This window comes from Fukomys damarensis, unplaced genomic scaffold (genome assembly GCF_012274545.1).
Source record: "Fukomys damarensis isolate Sample0158 unplaced genomic scaffold, DMR_v1.0_HiC HiC_scaffold_14, whole genome shotgun sequence".
NCBI lineage: Eukaryota > Metazoa > Chordata > Mammalia > Rodentia > Bathyergidae > Fukomys > Fukomys damarensis.
The window spans coordinates 9,042,056-9,064,790 of NW_022900926.1; the positions used below are offsets into that span (position 1 = coordinate 9,042,056).

At 38.8% G+C, this 22,735-nt stretch overlaps 1 protein-coding gene across 4 annotated transcripts in view; it reads right to left on the reverse strand.

Annotated features, from left to right (window-relative positions):
* The window catches only part of Ptprk (protein tyrosine phosphatase receptor type K), a 482,919-nt gene that overhangs the window by 320,658 nt on the left and 139,526 nt on the right, over positions 1 to 22,735 (reverse strand). For all 4 annotated transcript variants that reach the window (XM_019207690.1, XM_019207689.1, XM_019207688.1 and 1 more), the window contains exon 3: positions 214 to 485. In XM_019207690.1, coding sequence (XP_019063235.1) covers positions 214 to 485 — 272 coding nt within the window. The remainder of the gene's footprint in view (positions 1 to 213; positions 486 to 22,735) is intronic.

Sequence of the window (22,735 nt, forward strand, 5' to 3'; positions counted from 1 at the left end):
GAGCAGTTCCTCACAAACAATCAACAAGTTTCGGACTGGAACCTACTACTTTCTAAAGGGTGCACTGTTAAAGGGTGGGTGCCAGTGTGGTCAAAGTCTTCTTCAAGAATACAGGTTGGGAGGCCACAGGGACAAACTCCTTCTTACTAAGTATTTGCATTCACAGGAGATCCGGTACATCAAAGCATAAAACAGAAAGGTGCTGACGATTACCTGGTATTCATTCGGCCAAAAGGTGCTCACTGCCAGCTCAGCCCTAAGCCAGTCTCTCCCCGTGAGTCCAGTCACATTCCAAATTGGATTAGCAAGAGGTCCTTTATTCACCCTGACTAATATGTTCAGCGTGCCAGGATTCAGCCCTTTCTGGCTGTATAACAGGTAACTGAAATCAATGCAGTGAGTGTCGTTCTCCTTCATCGTAGGCAGCTGCAGTCGGGCTTTTTCTCCAGGGTCATGAAGTGAGGAGTCCACTACCATATAGGAGCCTGAAATGACATTATAAATAATGGACATAAATAGATTTTTAAGCCATGGGCACACAGAACAGTGAAAGGACACCAATCCATTATAAACATTAAATTTATCTCAAAATCTATGACTTTCAGAGTATCGTCTAAGAAGATATCAATCAAATAAGTAGGAGAATTAAATTCATACTAGGTAACAGACATTGTTCAAAGTACACACATGCATTCAGTCTCCATTAAAAAAACAAAACAAAACTCGTCCTTGTCTTAGTGGGAGACCAGAGACCAAGGCTACAAAAGTCATAGACCAGGTAGAACCTGGTTGAAAGCCACATCTCACTCCCCAAATTCTTCAGTTTTATGAGAAGGGGATTCTAAAATATAATACATAAACAAAACAGTATCTCACAGGCCTCCATACACAGAAGGCACATATTTCTTGTTCTCCAGCCAGAATGTTATTGTAGGAAGATGGGCTCAGAAGGCAGGCAGAGAATCATTTCCAACCTTAAATTCCTCCATCATAATTTCTGCAAGTTACATGACCTTGCACCATGTAGTGGACACTTTGGATCTCAGTTTACGGAGGAAGTGTGAGGAAGTGTGAGGGCTAGTTTCAAACTTTTCGAAAGCTCAGGCGTGAGCACACCACCGGTTCATTGCAGCGTTAGCCACTAGTGGTCAGCTCGTCACCTCTGTTATGTTGCACACATAAGTCAAGCAGTGACCAACCATAAAAATGGGACTTCAACACCAGGCTGCTTCTACATTCATCCAAGAGCAACACCAGAAAAACAAACAGTTGTTATCCGGTTCTGGTGGATACTAATCAAGGGACCCAGAACAAAAATGTGATCACTTGTACTTCTCACACTCAAGGTACAAAAAAATGTTTTTTAATTATTTCTACTATGATATCATTTTAACTACCACATATTAGGAACAGTGCTACAGAGCCCATTTTTATAAGGGTAACAATTGAACCTCTCCCCAAAATCATGTATAATTACTCAACTCTCTCTATTTGCTCTTGACAATGTAGTAACTTACACCCAGGCCACACTAAACACTCCCAAACAACACGTTCAAGTCATGGCACACAGGATGGGTACCGGGGACACAGCTTCAGGTTTGATAGAAGATTCCCCTCCATCATCCCAATCACAGAGAACATTAAACACACTCTGGTGCATGGGTATTCATAAACACGTACACACAAACCTGCACAAGGGATATCAACACCTAAACAGGGCATTGTTGGGGCTTTAACTGATTTCTCTATTTTTATTTATGTATAGTTTCTTAATGTTGTGCAATGACTATACCTTAATTTGAATTTCTACTAAAAAGAGAATACATGAAAACTACTTTACATAAGAAGCATTGCTTGAACAATGACATCAAATAAATCAAAAAATGTTGCTGGTCTCTTAAAAAATAAGATCCTCTTTAAGCCCTACCGAGTAACAGCATCAGGGCATTTATAAAACCACAGTACAAAAACTAAATACTTCATATTTCAGTTCAGTAAGTGAGAGAAAAGCAGCACGTATTTACAATACATGGCAGCTTCTCCTTAAAGAATAGCCAAAGAAAACGGGTCCCAAATTTATAATCACCACAGACCAACACAGGGGTGAATAAGCAATGCCCTGTAGATTTATTATACTAATGAATATTTTATCTGTAAGCTACACTTCTTGGAATAACATTAACACAGGAAGTCAGATTAATAGCCAAGAAAATAATGAGTGATAAATAGCTGTCTATACTTTATTGTTAAACTTATATATATGTTGCGTGTCAGTGTGTTTACACTTCAGTACACTAACAATATTTTCACTAAGCTGGTTCTTATTTAAAATTCATTGATGAAAGCGGGAGAAACTCCAAATTCTTTGCTTAGAATCCACATCTTTCCATGCTGTTGCTCCAAAGTGCTTTGCATGTTACTTTTCACTTCTGTCCCTAAACTACCTTCTCCAAACTCACAGACCCATCACCCTTTCCTCCATAAGAGTTTTACTTCCTACGACTGGTCTGCAGTTTCCAAATTTCTCATTCTGGCCCATAATTTTAAAAAGACCTTCCTCTTTCAGAAAGATAATGTCTTCTTAGGAAGCACTTCATTTATTCGGAGACCAAATAAAAGAGAGAAGCTACCAAGTAAATTTAACAAGTGTAATATAAAGAATTATTACCCATCAGAGGGTAAAACTTCAACAACCAAGTTCCAAGCAAGGAGGAAACGTGGAAGGGGAGGACACTGCTCAGAGTCCTTTTTAAAACAGGTGTGGGGCCGGGGATTTAGCTCAGCAGTTCTGCCACCTGCCTCCCAAGTGCAAGTCCCGAGTTTGATCCCTGGTACCAAAAAACAAGGTGTGGATGTAGCCCACTAATGAGAAAGGTGGAGAAGTTGGCTGGGTCTCTCAGGCTGGAGCTCGTCCGCATCAACCAGAGCAGCAGGGTCGCATAAGGCTGGTGATGGGTCACCCACTTCACACAGGGGGTCACCAGGTGACCACAAGACCATCGCCAGGCCAGGGCTGGGGTTGTGAGTTCACCCAGGAACTGAGTGCAGCAATCACACGGCACTGCCCTGCCCATGTAGAGTCAGGGAGCGGGGCATGTACAGCGAACTCCACGGGGGCGGGGGGTGTCCCTCTTTTTACCACATCTGTCCTCTGCCCCATATGCACAAGGGCACTGTGAGAGGTGTTAAGGAGGAATACTTAGAGATCAGGCTCTTCCTGTCTCAGAGCAGGGAATGACAGGCGGATTCAGAGCTGAGGTAGTGAGTTGGTAACTGGCACCATTCAACAAGGTGTGCAAAGTTCACTAAATCCTTGAGTCATCAGCAGGACTGGAAGAGGAGACGGAAAGGCTCACCCTAACAATATTCCAGGGTGTAAGAGCTGAGCCAGCATTAGCTTCTCCTATGTGTGAGGTAAATTATCAGAAAATGTAAACACAACAAAAATAAAACAACTGCATCTGGTGAATGTTGCTTCGAGACATAATGAGCTGATGGATCACTGGCATCACAGCTACCTTTGTGCCTACAGCAACCCCTGGATTACACTGATAGCTTTTTGAAGATTTTAGTCTCGGCCTGCACATTAAAAGGATACTAAGGACATCAAAGAACCTTCATTCGTTGATTTCTATCAGTGTGGGGCATAACAAAAAATTAAAACCAGAAGTTGCTTAAATAAGAACTAATTTGTTTGATTAACAATAACAATCTCCATAACGATCACATTTTGTTAACCTCAATAACACAAATTTATGGAACATAATTGTATTTTCCAAAATAAAAACAAATCTCTTTCACATTTGACTTAACAAAGCCAGCCAATTCTCGTTTGCTCTTATTTTTTCGATATATTGCGATATCACACAGCATGAAGCCTCTGGGAATTTGACCACACACTCATAAGTAAATGAGAGAGAAAATGGGAAACATCTTAGCCTTGTTATTGAAACAGTCTTTCCTCAAAAATCCACTGAAAGAGTTTGTATCGCTACCATTGATCCGCGGAGTATGCGTGGAGAAACACTACGTTTTAATATACATAATTCTTTCTGTCTTTCTGTTCTGATGAGAATAAGGTCAGTATTGTTCTTTGTATTGAGTCAGTTGCATTTAGTCTGTCTCTGCAATATGGAAAGATCACTAAGAAACAGAACTCTTAACTAGGGTGTTAGACATCTTTGAGAATGATCATCAGTCAAGAAGCTATATTTTTTTAATCTAATATAAATGAAAAGAGGATATAATGGCTCCCCAGAGAAAAAGCAATAACAACAGATGAATAGATACACGAACACCTATGATGTATTTTGCTTATAATATATCCTGCATATGTCATACAGCTATTAGATGATACAAATGTATTAGTCATTTTGGTATGCATAACAAAAGTTTTAATAGTGGATTTGTATGATCGAATAGTTCTATAATATACACAGATGTATTATACAGCATAGGCTTGGGGCTGGGGATTTAGCTCAGTGTTTCTGGCGCCTGCTTTGCAAGTTCAAGGACCTGAGTTCGACCCCCAGTATCAAAAAAAATAAATAAATAAAGCATAGGCTCATGTGTTTACAGAAGCTACAAAGTTCAGGCCAGGAGAATCACAGTTCTAATATGAATTTGCAGCCCTGAACTGAGAAGCAGGAGGCCCAATGGTGTAAACCCCAAGTCAAGTCAGTCCAAACACAAGGAAAGCTAGTGTCTTAAATTCCAAGTTCGTGTCCGAAGGCAGGAGAAGACAGTTGTCCCTAGCTCAAGACAGACCCAGAGTGAACGCTTTCTTAATTCTTCTGTTGCTCTACTCAGGCCCTCCGTGGAGTGGATGAAGGCTAACTGGGGGAAGGGTAATCTGCCTTGCTCTGTCTACCACTCCAAATGCTGCCCAGACACACCTAAAAATACTGTTCAACCGACCACCTGGGCACACAATGGCTGTATCAAATTCACACATAAATCAATCATCAAAGGGCTTTTTGCATCCTTTCTACTCTCGAATCACCATAGAATCAGACTGCTACAACTGAAGGAAAGAGTAAAAAGGAATAAGTGTTCTGTCCTAATAAGAAAAAGGGTTGTGTGTGTTCTTAATATTAATTTGAATAGTTACCAAAGCACCAACACACTGTGCCAAACAGTACTTGGCATTAAGTGAGATTTTCCCGGTAGAAACAAAGAACGTGCCAGAAACTGTTCATGTGAGAAAGCCTAAAGACAAACACAGTAATACCGTTTCAAGCCAGACAACCTAAGAGGCAATCACCACACTTTCTCAGTAAAGACTGAAACTGAAATCATGATTTGGGTCTCAGCTTCTCTGGGGTGATTATTTTTCCCTTGTAATAAAATTAACATTTCTAAATGTTCCTGTTGCTGTTATCTGTGTACTAAAGGCAATGTCATTACCCTATTTAATATTATCTCGCATCTTTTCCTTTCCTGTTTTCAAGTCTCTTTCCCCCACCACAATCTTTCTTCATCTGATACTCAGTTACTAGAACTATGATGTTATGAATTAGTTTAAGTTTTCACTTTCAAGGAAGTGACCAGCAACTCCTCTATTTGCAAGCTTTCTGCTCATTCGTCCACTTTTCTCAGCTCTGATGATCTCTCAGGAGGAAAACTGGAATAGGCTTCCGACACAGTTTCCACCCTATCAGCTCGCTCTTCCTCTGTCTCTTAGGAAATCTAGATGATGCCTGCCTCAATCTCAGCACCAAATCTTCCCAGGGTGGGAATGCGGTCTCCTCAGCTGTCTTATTTTACTTTGCAGTTCTCAGGCCCAGTAGCATTAATTAGGAAAGCATTCCTGGGTGTGTGAACGGAAGTAATTCCTTCTAGGCTCCCTTCTAACATATCACTTTTTGTTGTATCTTTAACTGTATTTGCCACTTACTGAATTTGTTTACTTGATTGAAAAACTGTATGAAAAGCTGAGGTCTCACCTATTCACCCAAAAGTCTAGAACAAGATCTCTGGAGAATGTTTTTGTAACAAAATGTGGCAACTGTGTGGCATTCATGTGGAATTTACAGTACATGCTTTAGTGGCTGGTATTTATCTACCCATCTTCTTGCCCCCAGGGTAAGCATTTCAAGGTCACAACCCTCTTTTGCCACCTGTTGGACCTGGCACCGAATAGAAGGACATCTGTCAACTCTTGGTGGACTCAAATGAAGAACCTAACCTGTTTTGTCCTGTTTTGAAAGTCATTTTCCTCAAAGACAAAACAAAAGCAATGTTCTCAATCTTGAAAACTCCCCCAAATACCTCCACTATTTTGCTAAGGTTGACATCAGTATCCTCACTTTTTTGTGTGTTGTCTTTTATCAATTCTTCTAGTTTTACATTCTATTTTTTTTCTGAAACTGGTGCTTCCTTCTTTTCTAGAGTAGTTGACCCTCTACATCACAGTTTGTTTCTCAAGACAAAAGGAAGCACAGGTTACACAATGTCATGTTACAAAAAGTAACTTCATCCTCCAAACTCTGAAACAAAAGGAGCTTTTTTTATGTTTGAAGGATTCCACCTGGAAGAACTTCCATCTCCTTCAAATGCCCCTCTGTTGTCTTGGAAAAACAGAACTGCTTCCTTCACATTCTACTGAGTCAAAATTTTCTCAATTCTCAAGTAAGGGCTTTGAGTTTGCTCTAGGTAAACAACATGCATTTGAAAACTGAAATGTATCTTGATCTCAGAAAAGAGCTTCGGACAAAAGAAAACAACAACAAAAACTAGTAAGATTTTTTTAAATGAATACAACGGCTCTCCTTCTTGGAGACTAGTCTTGTGGAGGTTACTTGGCTGTGTTAAAACGTAGGAACTGGGTCAAATATTGTTCCATAATTTAATCCCCTTCCCTTACTACATTTTGGAAAGCGTTTTGCTTTCCAAAGAGAGGCCCTTCTTTTGACCACCCATTTCCCGGTGTCTTCTGGATGAAACATTCAAAGGCTTAAACGGGATTATTCAAAGATTTAACACCATCTACTTTCTTGATAGAAGTGACTAATTTTAGAGACTATTTTTCTTTATTTCCAGAATTGTTCAGGCCTTCATTTTTCCCTACATCCCACACACCTATTCAACTGTCTCACTTCTGCAAACAATTTATCCTGTGTTGGTTTCCTTAACTCTGAAGTGTGTACACATCTGAGTTGGAGGAGGGCTAAATAACACAGTCTCTATGGTGTATTGACTAGAAGAATAGCGAGGTCATCATTAATTTGTACTGTTGGACACATTTATTTCTTTCTGTACCAAGTAGTACAGAGAATCAATTAGAGAAGGTGTGAAAAGAATATTTTCCAATGCTGCAAAGGAGGTACTGGTGTTGAAGAACCTTCCACTACCGTCGCATTTAAGTGTCCCAACCTTTCCAAACACTTCCCTTCACAACTCTTCTCTTCCATCTCAAAAGAAATCAAGCCTCCCGCCCTGCTCTTTCCTATCTGTTCCTCTCTGACCCTCTCTGTTTCGCTCTTCCCTTCTTTGAAATCTACAATAAATTGAGAATACTCTTCCTGTCAGCAACCACTCCCTGGAACACAAACACCAACAACTTTCAAGGACTTATAGATCTAAGTTGAGAACTCTCTTTGTAAGATTTCTCCAATTTCTATAATCCCAGCACTCTCCCATGGCTGTCTAACCAGCATAACTTTTATGTTATGAAGCACTGAAATGTTTTGAGAAATAGTTGTTAAAACGAAAAGGAACTTGAAAGAGAATCAGAATTGCATTGCCCTCCAATGCAAGAGAGTCTTTGTCCTGTATCCAATTTTGAAATCATCACTTGCTTTTTCAAAAGAATTAAGACTGGAACGGAATGAACAGGGAAAGGTAAGAGAGAGCCTACACAAGTCAGGCTGTACTCTCCGGGAAGCGCCTAAAGACTAAATATCACACTGACAATTGCAACCTGGTATCAGATACACTTAAATTCTCTTCATAATGTAAGTCAGAGCAGAAGGTCAGTAAAGAGTGAAGGGGCAAATCTTCAACATTTCCCATAGAAATGGATATCCCCTAAGCCCCAATTGTCTACTCCGTGGTCACGTTATGTCTGATGGTACCAAAATTCTATTTGTACATACTAGAAAAGCCTTAATATTTACAAAACTTTAATAACAATTGTGAACTACTTGATTGTTGCTGTTGTCATGATGACATCTGACTTATGCCTGCATACGTACCTGGAAGCAATCAGAGAAGAACCCAGGCTAAAGCTAAACAGTTACTCAGCTGAGTTCTCAGGTTACAGGGTAGCAGGTCACAAACGCAGCCTTACTGCCAACTAAGGAGGTTTCTTCCTCCATCAGACTCTGACCACTAATGTTGCGCATTAGAACAGAAGACACTTTTCAAAATATACAAAAGGTGAGAATAACACATATTCTGCTCTGAGCTAAGTGAAGGCAAACATCCATTTGTGAAGAGGTTAGGAGCTCTGGTTCGCGTTGACCAGACACCCAAATGATGATGAGGCACTGCTCCTGTATCTATCACTTCACTGGCGAAAATCTGAGACATGAAAAAATGAGAGTCTTAAGAAATGACGAAAGGACCACTGGAGACAATTTCTGAGATTGCCCAAAGTGGCCACTGTGAAATTCAAATATTTTCCCCCATTTTCAAACTAGTACTTTAATCAAAAATCTGTTTGTTTGGATGAGCAGTTCTGGCTTGGATGGCTTAATATATGCAAAAGACACCGGGGAGAAAAATGAGAGCCAAAGAGATGAGAAATCATCAGAGGGTGAGTTTAAGGAAGAGAAGAGTCCAAACAAAAAGAGGACAAAAAGATGGAATAAATACTGACACTTCCACATACATGGTCTGGGAAAAGGGAGGAAAGAAGGGAGCCAGATTGGTGGAGAAAAGGAGGCTACGTTAATTTCCTATGGCCTCCAGGAGCTTCATGCATCATTCAAATATCATACAAGAAATACAGACAAAATAGAGAACAATATCATTAAATGTTCAGATTGTTGGTTCTGATGACCAGAAAATTCATCTTTCATATGTCAAGGTTTGGTCATACAACTAAAAATAAGTGTATAAAACTTAAAAATCCTGACACTACTTCAAAGCTCCAGAAGTCCACATTAACTTAAGCCAGATCTATTGGAAATAGTGGCCCCCATGACTAAAATTAAATATAATAATGACTCCAATCACTTTGTACTGGGATAAGGTTTTCGACTCCCAGTATTGTCAATAGTTATTATTTCAAAATCAAATGAGAAAAAATACCAGCCAAACACACTTGGTTGATGATGAAAGGCTATATTGGCCAAAGGTGAAGAAATGAACAGCACGCTAATCCTTCTGTGACTGTTAGCAGACAATTAATTCAGCTTCCTTATAGCAAATGCAATCACCCAAGGATGTTTCTCTAACAAAGCATCCCTTTCAAACATAACCAGAAAAGTTACATGATGTGAGTGGTCTCTATTCCAACAGCGTTTTTTTGCTCAGGGAGCAAGTGAGGATTGCACTTTAATGTTTTCATAATGCTAACTTAAGGTTCAATGGTTGAACACAAACATGGAGAAACTGTAGACTTTTAGTTCCCACACTAACTTTGTGAAGCTTCCCTCTGGGGTATACTGGAGAAATGAAAATAGAAAACAACTTCAGCCAAAACAAGTAACAGTTGGATCTCTGACCAACAATCAAGAACAGGTGCCCCCTTTGCCTTTCCCAAGGCGAAATACAGTCGTTCTTTTATGGAAAGGTAGAGGGAACTTTCAATGATCTCAAAATTTTGACTTTTATATCTTTCATACTACTATTGAGATATATTTTCAGGATTCATAAATATTCATCAGCTAAGTGGAAATAACCCAAGCACAAAAAATATGATCAAATTTCTCTTTCTTGAGAATAACCACAAGCAAAGATGTCTGCAACATTTTCTTCTTTTAACTATATTATCCAGTCATGTATCTCCCCTAAGAATTGTTCATGTTATTAAAAAAACAAAGAGAAAAAAATGATAGTTTGGACATGATCCTACAAGCAGCAACTAAACTCCAGAAACACCACAGACTGACAAGGTTTAATCCACTTAATGGTGACATACATTCAGCAGGAAAAACACAGTTACTTACTTCATGCTGCATACAGGTGACAACTATACATTTGAAATTCAAAATCCGTCCAAACCTGGCTCATACAGACCTTGCCAATGCTTACCCGCCACAAACTGCCATCATGAACTCAAATGCACTGTTCCTAGTCATACGATATGCACTTGTGCCTTGATTTACCACTCCTATTTTTGCTTGGAAGACTTATACCGTCATTTTCTCCCCTAGGGTCCTCCAATATTACCTTCTCCAGGAATGCTTGTGTTTGATTATACAGTGGTTTAGGTAACTAACAATTTACCTATTTCCAACCTGCTCTTACTTCAGTGTGTGCAATTTTCCAAACTCAGTAGTAATTTAAGGGTTATGATTATGTCTTTCTGTATGGCAATCTACACAAGGACAATACACCATCAACTGAGTGATGAAGGTGATTTATATTAACAAAACAGTTTAAAACACTAAAAATATCCCATCTAATGCATCCAACTTTCCAGTGAGAACAGTATTGAAAATGTAAAGTACCAAAAGTCAAAAGATCATACAAAAAGAGAGACAGCTTCACAAAGGCAAAGTATGTTCTTAGAACTCAATCTGAATTCAGTGCTAATTTCATTTTCTCTAGCATTTATATTATACTGCCCATCACAGTGGATAAGAAGTTCAACCTAAGACAGAATAATGTAATAAAAACATTTGAATTATGTAGGAATCCAGTAAATATGAATTTACTGGGCTCCAGCACATGCCATTCAGTACCATTCTATCACGAGGGTTCTCCCACAAGCATGACACATCACACAAGAGATGATGGCATGAACCAATGCAGGACTTGTGTGTGAATATAAAGCAGAAGAAACCCGGAAAAAAAAAGCATGGATGGTAGTGAGGTATGGCTTCATCATCAGGAAGGTGTGAAGAGCTCTCCCTGAAAGTGAAGCTTGAGTTCTGATCTGAAGAATGGAAGAGTGTTATTAAAGAGAAGCCCACTTCAGGCAGAAGATACCGCTTGAGCAGTGGACCTAGGAGAGGGCCAAGTGTAATGACCACAGAACCTGCGAGTTTGGCTAGAATGGGGAAAATGGTAGAAATGAGGGTGAAGGAACAGGAAATACGCAGAACAAGTACCAGGTGTCTTAGGCAAAGAAACATTTTGTTTTTATTTTACCTATTATGAGAGACACAGAAAAGATTTAAGCTGAGAAGACAGAAGTTGAGGTTTATATTTTGGACAATTACTCCGGCTATAATGTGGGGGGATACATAATAGCGTGTGGTAAGTAAAGTGATAAATAGTTATCCCTCTCAAGTAAAGCAAAGTGTGTTTCTTTTTTATTTTTAATGTGCATGTTTGAGATGCATAATCATTACATTCCTTGTGGGGAGTTGGTATATGTACTGTAAATAACACATCATAATTCTTTTGCAAACTTGCATTTAATTATGAGAATTATGAAAATGATATGATAGCCAACAAGGGCCTGTATAACAGGTAAACACAGCAAAATGAGCAAGGCATGAGATACCCTAGAAACAGTTTTCCAGAATGTCCAACTTTATATGCTATTCACATATTCAAGTAAATATTGTTGTCATTCTCTGCGCCAATTTTTCACTTCTTTGGGGAGGTGGTCACAAGAACTGGTAAGGCAAGAAATTCACTAAATATCAAAAAGACAAACAAAAAGGATAATAGTATTACCTAAGGAAAGTTGTTTCGTTGGAGCTGGACAGAGGAAAGATGTTGGCTGCATACCCACGTGTGAATCATGTGCATATCGACTTACATCCATACATAAATTTCATAATGCTCTTATATTTTTTGGCTGTTAAGTATATTCCAAAACCCCCTCAAATATTTTACAAATAAAATGTGATGCTACATGCCTTTTATACTGTATGTTGCTAATGTGGAATGGAGTGATCTAGGTGGAAACTTGGTTTTTTTGTTTATCCCTACAAGTGCCAGAAATACTACAGAGAACGGGGGCTATGACTCGCATTCTGATGCTCTAACTTACAGGACCACATATTATAACTAATATTTTCTTACTATTTCCTTCCAAAATGTTATTCCAAAGTTGATTAAGAAATTGGATCATTGCCGGGGATTTAGCTCAGCGGTTCAGTGGCCTGCCTTGCAAAGTGCAAGGACCCCAGTTCAATCCCCGGTACAAAAAAAGAAATTGGACAATGTCCAAGACCTAGCAGAGACAGCCAACAGCTGGGTGAACGCCATTTAACCACACACACCGAAGCCCACAGTCCGCGTGAGTACCTCAGGAACACTGACACTCATGAAACACATCTTGGATCGAACCAGCCCTCTACTGATTTATTTCTTCAAATGCAAAATGCAGATTCCCCCTTGAGCATGTTGTACACTCATCTCAATCAGAATTCAGTTTAAAGACAACATATTCTGGAGAAGAAAAGAAACTGACAAGATTGCAACAACAGACGCCTGTAACCGGAGAGGCAAAATTAGAACTAATGGTGACTGAAACACAACTGCGATTATCCTCTCCACGGCAGTTTTGGCCTAAAGTTGATTTCTCTAACACAGAGATACACAAAAATACCTGAAAACTGAAAATAAGTAAGTAAAGGAGACTAACGAGGTCGTGGTGCTGAACTGCCATAGGTACACTTCCTGCAGGACATTGGGGAAGGACCCGAACCTTATGACTTCCCCAGATTCAAGAAAGCTGTCGGGAGAATCCACAGTCAAACCACAGGGCCTCGGGCATCTTTTTGATGGGTAGGAATGGTCCCAGGAACAAGTTGAGTGATGTAAAGAACATGGGGAGAGAGTGGCACCGCTCACTCGTCTTTCTAGTTGCCCAAGATAAATAATTGGACTGCAATCCAAAGATCAAAATTACTACCACTGCTCCCCAAAACAGAATCAGAAAGGAGGAGTGGCCGCAGGGCAGTGCAAGCGCTCAAGGAGCTGAATAAAATGAAGCTATAGGAGCCCGTGAAATCTAATTGTTACATAACCTTAATAGATGCGCTTAGATGACCATGAGGAACAATCTTTTTCTCTAGGGGTTACAGTTTCCTGCTAAAATAAGTTATTTCACCCGAGTACAAACCATTCCTTGCTTCTCTATCAAATTTGTAAAAATAGCTGAGGTCCCTGGACGGAACTGTCAGAGACAAGCCATGTGGCTCATCAACAGGGCAGGCAGCGGGGCTAGCAGGCTTTCTCTGGGGGACAGGAAGCCTCAGTACCCTGACTGCCTCAGGAGGCCCTTCAGGGTATGGGGAAGGAGGGATGGTGCGCATGATCCTCTCTACTTCAAAGTCCTCCACATGTGAGGGAAAGCATGCTCTGTTCAGTCCATGGGCATGAAACAGATTAAGACCACCTGATTCAGTGAGGAAGAGCGCTGTCCCCCAACCCTAGCCAAGGAATCTGCTCCCCGTGGTGCGAACCTTGCCACCCACTGGCCGAGCGCTGAGGCCAGGTCCACACGCAGCACGACAGCATCCTTGCTCAGTGTGTCTACTGAGACCCGGGAGTTTCCTGATGAGAACGGGCCCCGGGTGATGCGCACGACTTCTCCACGGATCCATCTTGCTTTTGATCCTGCCTCTGGTGTTTTCATCAGTGCCCTGTGAATGAATCCAGGAGCCCAATGCAGGGCAGCGATGCCGCAAGCTGCAAGGGTGCACTGCTGTGTAAGAAGCCCACAGGAACGCACCACCTGCCAGCCAGCCTCGCCACACCCACTGCGCCGCTCTCTCCACCCCCAAGGCAAGGTCTCTCCTATGCCTGTGACGCAACAGCTGTCTGCATCGCTAACTTACACTCTGCTCCCATAAATGTCTACGGAGCAACTCACTCTGCCAAAGAAGAGTGTACTCGTGCCTCGTCCAAAATGAATAAAATTCAAATTAACACTTACTGAACATGACGTGTTTTATAAAATCAAATTTGCAAATATTGCATAGGACATTGAAACATATAAACATCTAACTTCTGTGACTCAGGCAGTTTATATTTTACGTCTCACTTTAAGGTTCCATTCCTTCGACTTTGATCAAAATGAAGCATCGCTTGAGCCAGTGTTACTCTTTCGCTTAGCACAAATTCAAAATTAATAATGGGTCGGAATTATTTCTCAATCAGACATCTTAAACAAATGTATACTATTTATTTAAAGACCATGAAATGCATAATTTTTTTTAAAAACCTTCATAGAACTTGAAGAATTTGGAATTGAAATTGTAGTTTGAGAATCACTGCTCTAAGCTAATAACAAACTCAGCCTCAGGAAAATGTATCGTATATAATACAGGTAACTGGAGTATAAAAAAGAGGAAGTACCAAAAGCACAGTGAAATAAAATCTGATCTGCATAAGCCTAAATTCATTTGGGGGAAGAAAGGACATAAATCACTTATTTTTTCCGAAGAAAAAGATGCCTTTGAAAAGATACTCCTTTATCCCTTCAAAAAAGAGCCACCACTATTTTCTACGTGATCTCTGTCTACACCTTAGCACAAGATAGTAGGAAAGAATTTGTAAGTAAAAATTAAGTACTTGTGCTTCCTTTTCAAGCTGGTTATGAGGAAGCTTAGCATTTATTTTAAGGATCAACTAGCACAGTAATGTAAGCTTTATTCGCTGGAGAATTTAGACTTATTTGTCATGAACCTGATCTTATAATCACATTGGCATTTTCACAGCTCAAAAATCTTGTTCCATTATTTCTCATCGCTATCTATGTAACAATCCTAGAGGCAAGGCCCCTGGAATTAGTTATGCAGCATGGGAAGGTATAGGACCGGATATACAGTAAATAATGGATGCTCAGTAATATGAAGACCATCGCTAATTGATGATAATACCACATTTTTCAATATTATTTGCGACGTCAAAAGCACAAAAGCCAATTTTCCATGGAACTGTGTATAGAGATGGTCATCTGTGCTCATTCGCTAGCCACATCTTAGAAGGATTAAAACCAGCCCCTGGTTATTTGTCTCCACACTGAAACTGAACCTGCTCCTGGGGAGGAGGAGATAGAACAGCCACTGTGATTATCCATCCTGTCCAGCATCACCTGGTCCTCCCCAACTAGTTGTTAAAGAGCTGCTGGCTCTTTAACAAAATGTCATAAACATGACAGAATACAGAATTTGTAAATTAATCTTCACCTTTAGAAAAAAAATTGAAAACCAAAATTATGAATGAAATTAAAATGCTACAGTCAGAGCAGGAAAGAAAATAATTACAAATTCAAAGATAACCTCTAAATAACTTTTTAAAAAGAGGTTCAATCCTAGCTAAGTTTCAAAGAAACCTTTTGAAAAAAGAAGTCTTTCTTATTCTAAAACAGTAAAGCTACCAAAACCGGTATCAAGCATTATTTACATTGGTGAAAATTTACAAATATTCCTTTTAAAATAAGGAGTAAACAAAAGATGTTTGTTGCCTCTCTTTCTATTTAATGTTGTTTTGGATATCTGGATACAACGTGACAGGTGACAGGTTTCTATGTAAAAATCTAAGAGAATGAATAGATAGGTTGTTGTTAATAAAGAGTAATGCAAGGTTTTTTTAGCCTGTAACGAATTATAAATAGAAATTCAGCTGTCCAGTATTTGAGCCAAAAACATTTTATAAATAATATGAAACAGTGTTGTTTGCATTTTCAACTGCTTAACAAATATACAAAAGCAAAGTTCTCATTTCTTCCAGGTCCAGTTGAAGTGAAGAAGACAGAGCTTAAATGACAAAACATCTGCAATCTTGTGTATTTTTGTAAACATTTCACAAAGTGAATGAAGTCTGGAGTCAGACTGACTCTGGCTAAGTCACAGCTAACATTTAAAAGTGCAGTGAGTGTCATCAGTCACGTCCTCTCTCTAAAGACTTGGACTCTATAAGAGACTGAATACTACTGGATGTGTAGCAATGTTGGGAGGCAAACACAGAATATGTTTATTCTTTTAAATGTTTCAATATTATAATGAAAAAACAACAATAATAAATGAATTTCTGCATGTTAGTTTCTAACGTCTCAACAAGACTCAAATCCCTGAGTGATTCTCTATACCCAGCCAATGAACACCTAATTCCTGATCAATAGCACCAAGGTGAACGTTTTTTTTCTGCCACCCTAACTGCATGAATTACTCCTTCCTCTCTCAACCCCAACATCCCAAGTCAGTGAAATCACACACATCTCCGAGATCACCTCACAGCCCAATTCTGAGGCTGAATTCACTAACGATCACAGACCCGTGTTTACTAAAACGGTGCAAAACATAAGACAATGGTGAGTGTGGCCAACCACACTGAACAAGTTAAGATTATTCATCCCTCCACCCATTCCATCATCGCCTCTCAGTACTAAGCAGGATGTTTGTCTATACAGCTCCGCTTTTCTTACGCTCCTGAGAACATGAGGAAAATTTTTTTAAATAATTCAGAAAAACAGAATTTAATTTGATAACAAGGAGCAAAACACTACCTGGGGAACAAAAATGACAACAAAAAAATTAGATCCTGAATGTAGGAGAATTGGGGAAGGGGGACAGAGTACATCTCTAAATGTGTCAAGTAATTTCTCTCTCTCTTTTTTTTTTTTTTTTTGCTTTATGCCTATGTTCCTTGCACAGACTACTGGAATAAATTCAATATGATGTGATAGATGATAAATCTGAAATCAGAGTTTCGTTTTGTTTTGTTTTGTTTTTTGTTTTCTGAGACACGGTCTCACTCTGCAGTTGAGACTGACCTAGAACTCACTATGTAGCCCAGGCTGGTCTTGCACTCACAGCAATCTTCCTGCCTCAGCCTCCCAAGTGCTGGGATTATAGGAGTGCGCCACCACGCCCGGCTCAGAGAGGTTTTTAAAGCACATCTTTCTACTCATCATGATACAGACCAATATGAATTCATAAAAGTACACACTACACAAGCATCTGAGTCTTCAGGGAATGTGTGATATATTGAGCACTTTGAAAGGTATGCTCTGTCTTGCTATGGCACTAAACAGAATTTAGTCTTTTTGTATCAGTAAGAAAACACAATTTTGTTTTCGTTACATACACAAAACACTGAACTCTGAGATCAGCAGTAAAGACCGAGCAAAAGGAAGCCACTTTGGTCCTGTCCTGAGCTCTATTGTTCACCCTGAGCGTACCACCCACCAGCTCAGCAACACAAGTCACTGTGCTGACAGCAACATTCGAACATCTGCAACCTGGAGCATCTAGCGCTGTCCTGAAGACGGGTCAGAAATCAATAAGCATCGGCTAATTGAATCACTGACATTTGAGAAAATCCCAACTTCGGAGACACATATAATTAAGTTATGATACGAGCTCAGCTTCAGAAGAGAATGCTTTCCAATGCATTTCTCCTCCAACACCATGAAGGATTCCTTTCAGAATGTAATTAAGGTTGAAGAGATAATATTGTGGGATCACCGTGCAAGGAGAATGAACACGAGATGCACTTATAGCTTTTCATTTTACCTTGAAGATATTCAAAACAATCTTGTTGTAAGGCCAAGGGTTCTAAGAAAATTAATTTCCACATACCATTAAATACATATTTATATATACAAACACACATATAGATTCATTCCTCAAAAGAGAAGCACTCACTTTTCTTTAACTGCATGGGAAAGTGGCACGAATTTAAGGCTGTTTTTTTAAAATTTTTGTTTTAAAAGCATATAGATTTCACATAAGGATATACATAAATGTTTTACTTATCTAGCAAATAAATTAGTAGCCCTTTAGTATACATCCACGTAGTGAAAAATCTGTCTAATGAAAACCAGTCAGACGCAGGGAAGAAAAGCAAATGCCTTGCTGATGTCTTTCTCCTTGTACCAAGTGGGGCTACAATGTTACAGAATTCTGTGGTTTCTTGAGACCTGAAAGATCATTTTATTTTTGCCACATGTATATATTGCAGATTGAAATTTTGAGAAATGCTATATGGAAGTGGCATATGGCAAGGATCTTAAATATTCAAAGAAGCAAGGGAAAACAAACACAAACATTGGGAAGCACTCTTTTATTTATGCCTGATTAAGAGTAACCAGACCGTGTCAAAGAGGTAAAATTTTCACCAAATTTGATACACCCTATAGTACAAATAAAACTTCCACAAATTTCCAAACATGATGTCATGGGCAATTTCAATCTGAAATATTTTCTAAACTATATGAAATAGAATTAAATTCTTTTTCAGTTGCCTGACAACACTAATCCACAGCAGACTGTATTTCTGTCAGGAAACAGGGAAATCTCAGGGAAAGACTCACAAAGCCATAATTGTTCCCTACAATACAAATGAAGTATGAAACACTCAGTTTACTTTCAGGCCTTCAAGCCGGGCACAAAGAAACCTAACAACCAAGGACACCTCCATGCCTACACTCCTCTAAAACACTAATAGAATGAAAAGACACGAGTCTACATTCATCAAAATCTGACTCAAAGTTATCAAACTGAAGTCAAATACCCTGAAACACTGAGACATCTAAGAAAAAGACTAATACAGAGCTATTCACTAGAAACAGTAATACTATTTTAATTGATATATTCAACTCTAACGTCTCACTGTAAAAGGAATTTTTCCCATTCACCAGTAAGTTGGACAGGACAACTGGAATGGAAGTAGGAAAAGACATGAGACAAGAGACCATGGAAATTTGACTCAAGGGTCTGCTGCTGGAGAGTAATATGGATTTGAACTTGGAAACAATAATATTGTTACGGAACTATTTAAAATACCTTCTCGCTGTCCAAGCACCAACTTCCGTTTGCCAGACGTGGTGACACAAGCCTGCATTTCCAGCACTCGGGAGGCTTAGATGGGAGGATTGCCAAGAATTTGAGGCCAGCCTGAACTACACAGCGAGACCCTGATTCAAAAAACCAAATCTTTTCTCTGGTCCAAATGGTAATCCTAAAAATGATGCTGCGCCGAGATGGAATCTACCATTTCGGAGAATCGGACATTAAAGATCTGGAGGTAAAGTTACAGCTGAAAAGAGTTACCGCCAAATGTTGAGTTGTCTCTCCCTTGTATTTGAGAAGCAGCAAAATCAGCCTCGTAGCAGGATGTTTGGTGCTTTTCATTTAATTTGAGGGAGATTGTGGGTAGTTATGTGAGCAGCGAAGAGCAGTTGTACCCAAGATAAAGCAGACACATAGCTCAGATTCTTACACCCAGTTACTTATCTTTTTCTCCTACAAAATACAGAGACATATTAAAATTTAACTATTATAGAAGCAGGTAAGAAACCACATTACCTGGAAATAAACTTCTTAAAAGATCTGAGGTTCCTACATTGTATTTACTTACAGCATTTCAATCTCTACATTGTAATTAAAATTGAAAAGCAAACAACATTCAAGTAAATATTCCATCAATTAGCAACTTTAAAAAGGTGGTTTTACTTTTGCTCAGTAAGTTTAAGTTCTTCAAGCTCTGCTTTGTCAGAAATACAGTACTCTTGGGAATTAGTTCTGCCAATGAATCCAAAAATATGATGAAAAATGTGAAGACAGGGTTCTCAAGAATAAACCCTCTCTTCAGCTTTCACCAAACACATATGCTTTGATAAAAAGCTAAGGAGAGGAGTAAAACTCAGAAATCTCTGTAACATTATCAGTATTTCTGGAAACTGGAAATGATGTGGTATCACTTGCAAGTATGATCTATGTGTATAATTTGCTAATAAATTTTCCTCACTGGGAATTAAACCCAGGTTCTCATTCAAGCTAAGAAAGCCGCCACCACTGAGCTCCATCCTGAGCCCACTTTTTGGCTTATATCTGAGACACAGTTTGGCTCAGTTGCCCAAGTTGGCCTTGAAATTCGGATCCACTTGTCTCGGCCTCCCAAGTAGATGGGCTACAAGCTTGTGTCATCACGTCTGCTGAAATTTGCAATTAATTCACGCAGCATAAGAGAGAGAAGGTAATATTAACTAATATATCTGATTAAAACAAACTCTAAAATGTAAAATTCTGATAAAATAATCTATTTTAGTCAAATCTCGATGAAAACTTTTTGACCAAGTTTTGAATTTAATATTTACCATCTGTGAGTCAAAGAAAAAGCATCTTCCACTTGAAAATAAAATAGTTGTGTGAAATAGTAGTATGAGTTATCTTAAAATGGGAGTGACAGCACATATCTATTCATTCCAACACTGAGGAAGGCAGAGGTAGGAGGATCCAAATTTCAAGCCCCTCCTGAGGAACTTAGTAAGACCTTGTTTGAAAATAAAAAGTAAAATGGGCTTAGGATACAGCACAGTGGTACAGCACTCTTGCTTCTGATCTGCAGTGATGGGAGAAAAAAAACGTATCTTATCAGCAACATAACAAAAGCTCTCCCCAATTATGTAAAATGACTGTAACTCATACCTATGCATATAGCATTTTAGATCATTAATATTACAGGTATAACAATATCAAAATTTTCAGTACAAACATCCTTGTATAAATTGAAATATTTCAATTTATTGTGTTAACAAAAATACAATCAATTCTTATTTTTTTCTACTTCTGTTATATGAGAAGTTTTGCTGGATGCATAATTGTTAACAGTTAAACTGAACCAAGTTACTTTTCAGTTAGTTATTAAGGGTTTTCAGCTATGTCTTTGATAAGTCACGTCTGAACACTTGGAAGGTCTACAACAATTTGTTTAACTTCTAAATTGGAGATGAAGCAAGTCAAACTTCCTGTTGAACACTGATAAGAAAAATAATCACTAATTTGGCTCCCGATGAATACAAATATATGGCACCACAGCCTAGGACCGAATCCTTTAAAAGGAACCCAATAAAGGCCACCTATCCAAGTATGCCAGCAACAGCTGTGAGCTCTGGAAACAGATCCCCATCCTCTACCCACCCTCCTTTACACTCCATGAGAAGGCAATTAAATGTACAGAAAGAAATGAGAGCAAGTGAGAAAACACGGCAAGAGCGATGAATAAGGCATGAGAGCAAATTCTCATAAGAGTCCCAAAAAGCTCAAGTGTGAACTCCAGAAAAAGGAACAAAACTTCACAGCCAGCCAAGCACCCTACATCACACCTAAAAACAGAAGATGTTACTACTCTTCACACTTCTCCTTCATTTAATGAAATGTGAGCAGGAAACAAAATACTGAAATAATGTTCCCATTTAATATTCTTTGGTAGTTTTTTTTTTTTATCTAGATCTCCCCCGTTAGTCCCATATAATGAAATATAGAACTATAGATGAATGTAATAATATCAACAGGAAAAAAATAGAAATTCCTTTTGTCTTTATGATTTTGATGATTTTGGGCTTCTCCTCCTCTTTTTATTGTAACAAAAATAAATAAATAAGATACGTGAAACGTGAGATAAATAATCAGATATGTGCAAAGTGAAACAGAAAGCTTAGGCCATTTCACTGCCTCAGTTAACAACCATCTCCACACAGATGGGTTCTGTTACAAAGGGGAGGAAGATTACACAACTACACTCACACTGGGCAAAAAAATACACCCATCAGTACATAGCTTTGGCTTTATTTGTAAAATACGTGATGAATTTTGAATTTTGATGAAAAGCACCATTGGAAAGATATGGATGTATATTCTGTGGTATATTACTTGTATAATAAGGAAAGATTATACATTTAAAATGCACTCAAGCATTGGGATTGGGCAAAGCTGCCAACAGTGCAAGTTTGTTGATGGTTATAGGAGAAAAGGCCATGGGTAAGATAACCACATCTGTCTTCCTCCAAAGAAAAACAGCGTTCAAAGAAAATCGGGGTATGAATGACGATTAGGATAGAGCAACAGGTATGAGTTTTGACCGTCCTGGGAAAATCAGCACCTATCATCAATTCCTTCTCCAGTTTCAGAATGGAAGCAGGGTTTTCACCACAGCCAGGACTAAGGAGACAGTTCTATACCAAGAAAATCATGTAGGAAGCCCTGCTGATAGGCATATTCATCCACACACTTAAGGAGTATGGCAGGAAAGAAGAAATAAAACCGCCAGGCAATAATGCAGAAGACAGATAACAGGCCTTAAGTAGGAACAAGAATATCAAAGACACCAAACTCCCATGTGCTGCCTGTGGACAAGCTCACAGAAAGGCAGAGAACTTCCCCGAAGTACCAGTCAAGAGTCAGACACAAAATTCCTCTTCAACTTCATAAGCTTTAGCATTTTGTAAGAAACAAATCAACAGTTACCACCTATGATAGCATGGGAAGTTAAGAGATGGAAAAGAGGCTGACTTTACTAAAATTCCACAAGTAAACTAATCAAATATATGAAATTTTTCTTGAAGATAGAGGTAAAAACATGCACAGCAGTGTTCATGGATTCAATGCTAGTATAATCCAAGAAGTGTATGCTCTATATCTAGGTTTTCAAACTGATAAATGAAAGACACAATCAGTCCACAGTGTTTGAGGTTGACAAATCTTTATAAACATTTAAAATCAGTATCTTAGGAAGAAAAGTATAACATAAAACTGGAATTTCTAATTTCTCTAGAATCACCAAAAGCACTACAAACACAGAATTTATGTGTGTAGCAAAAAAAAAAAAAAAAAAAAGTTGCACTGGAGACCTTTTTAATATGCATATAAAATGGAAA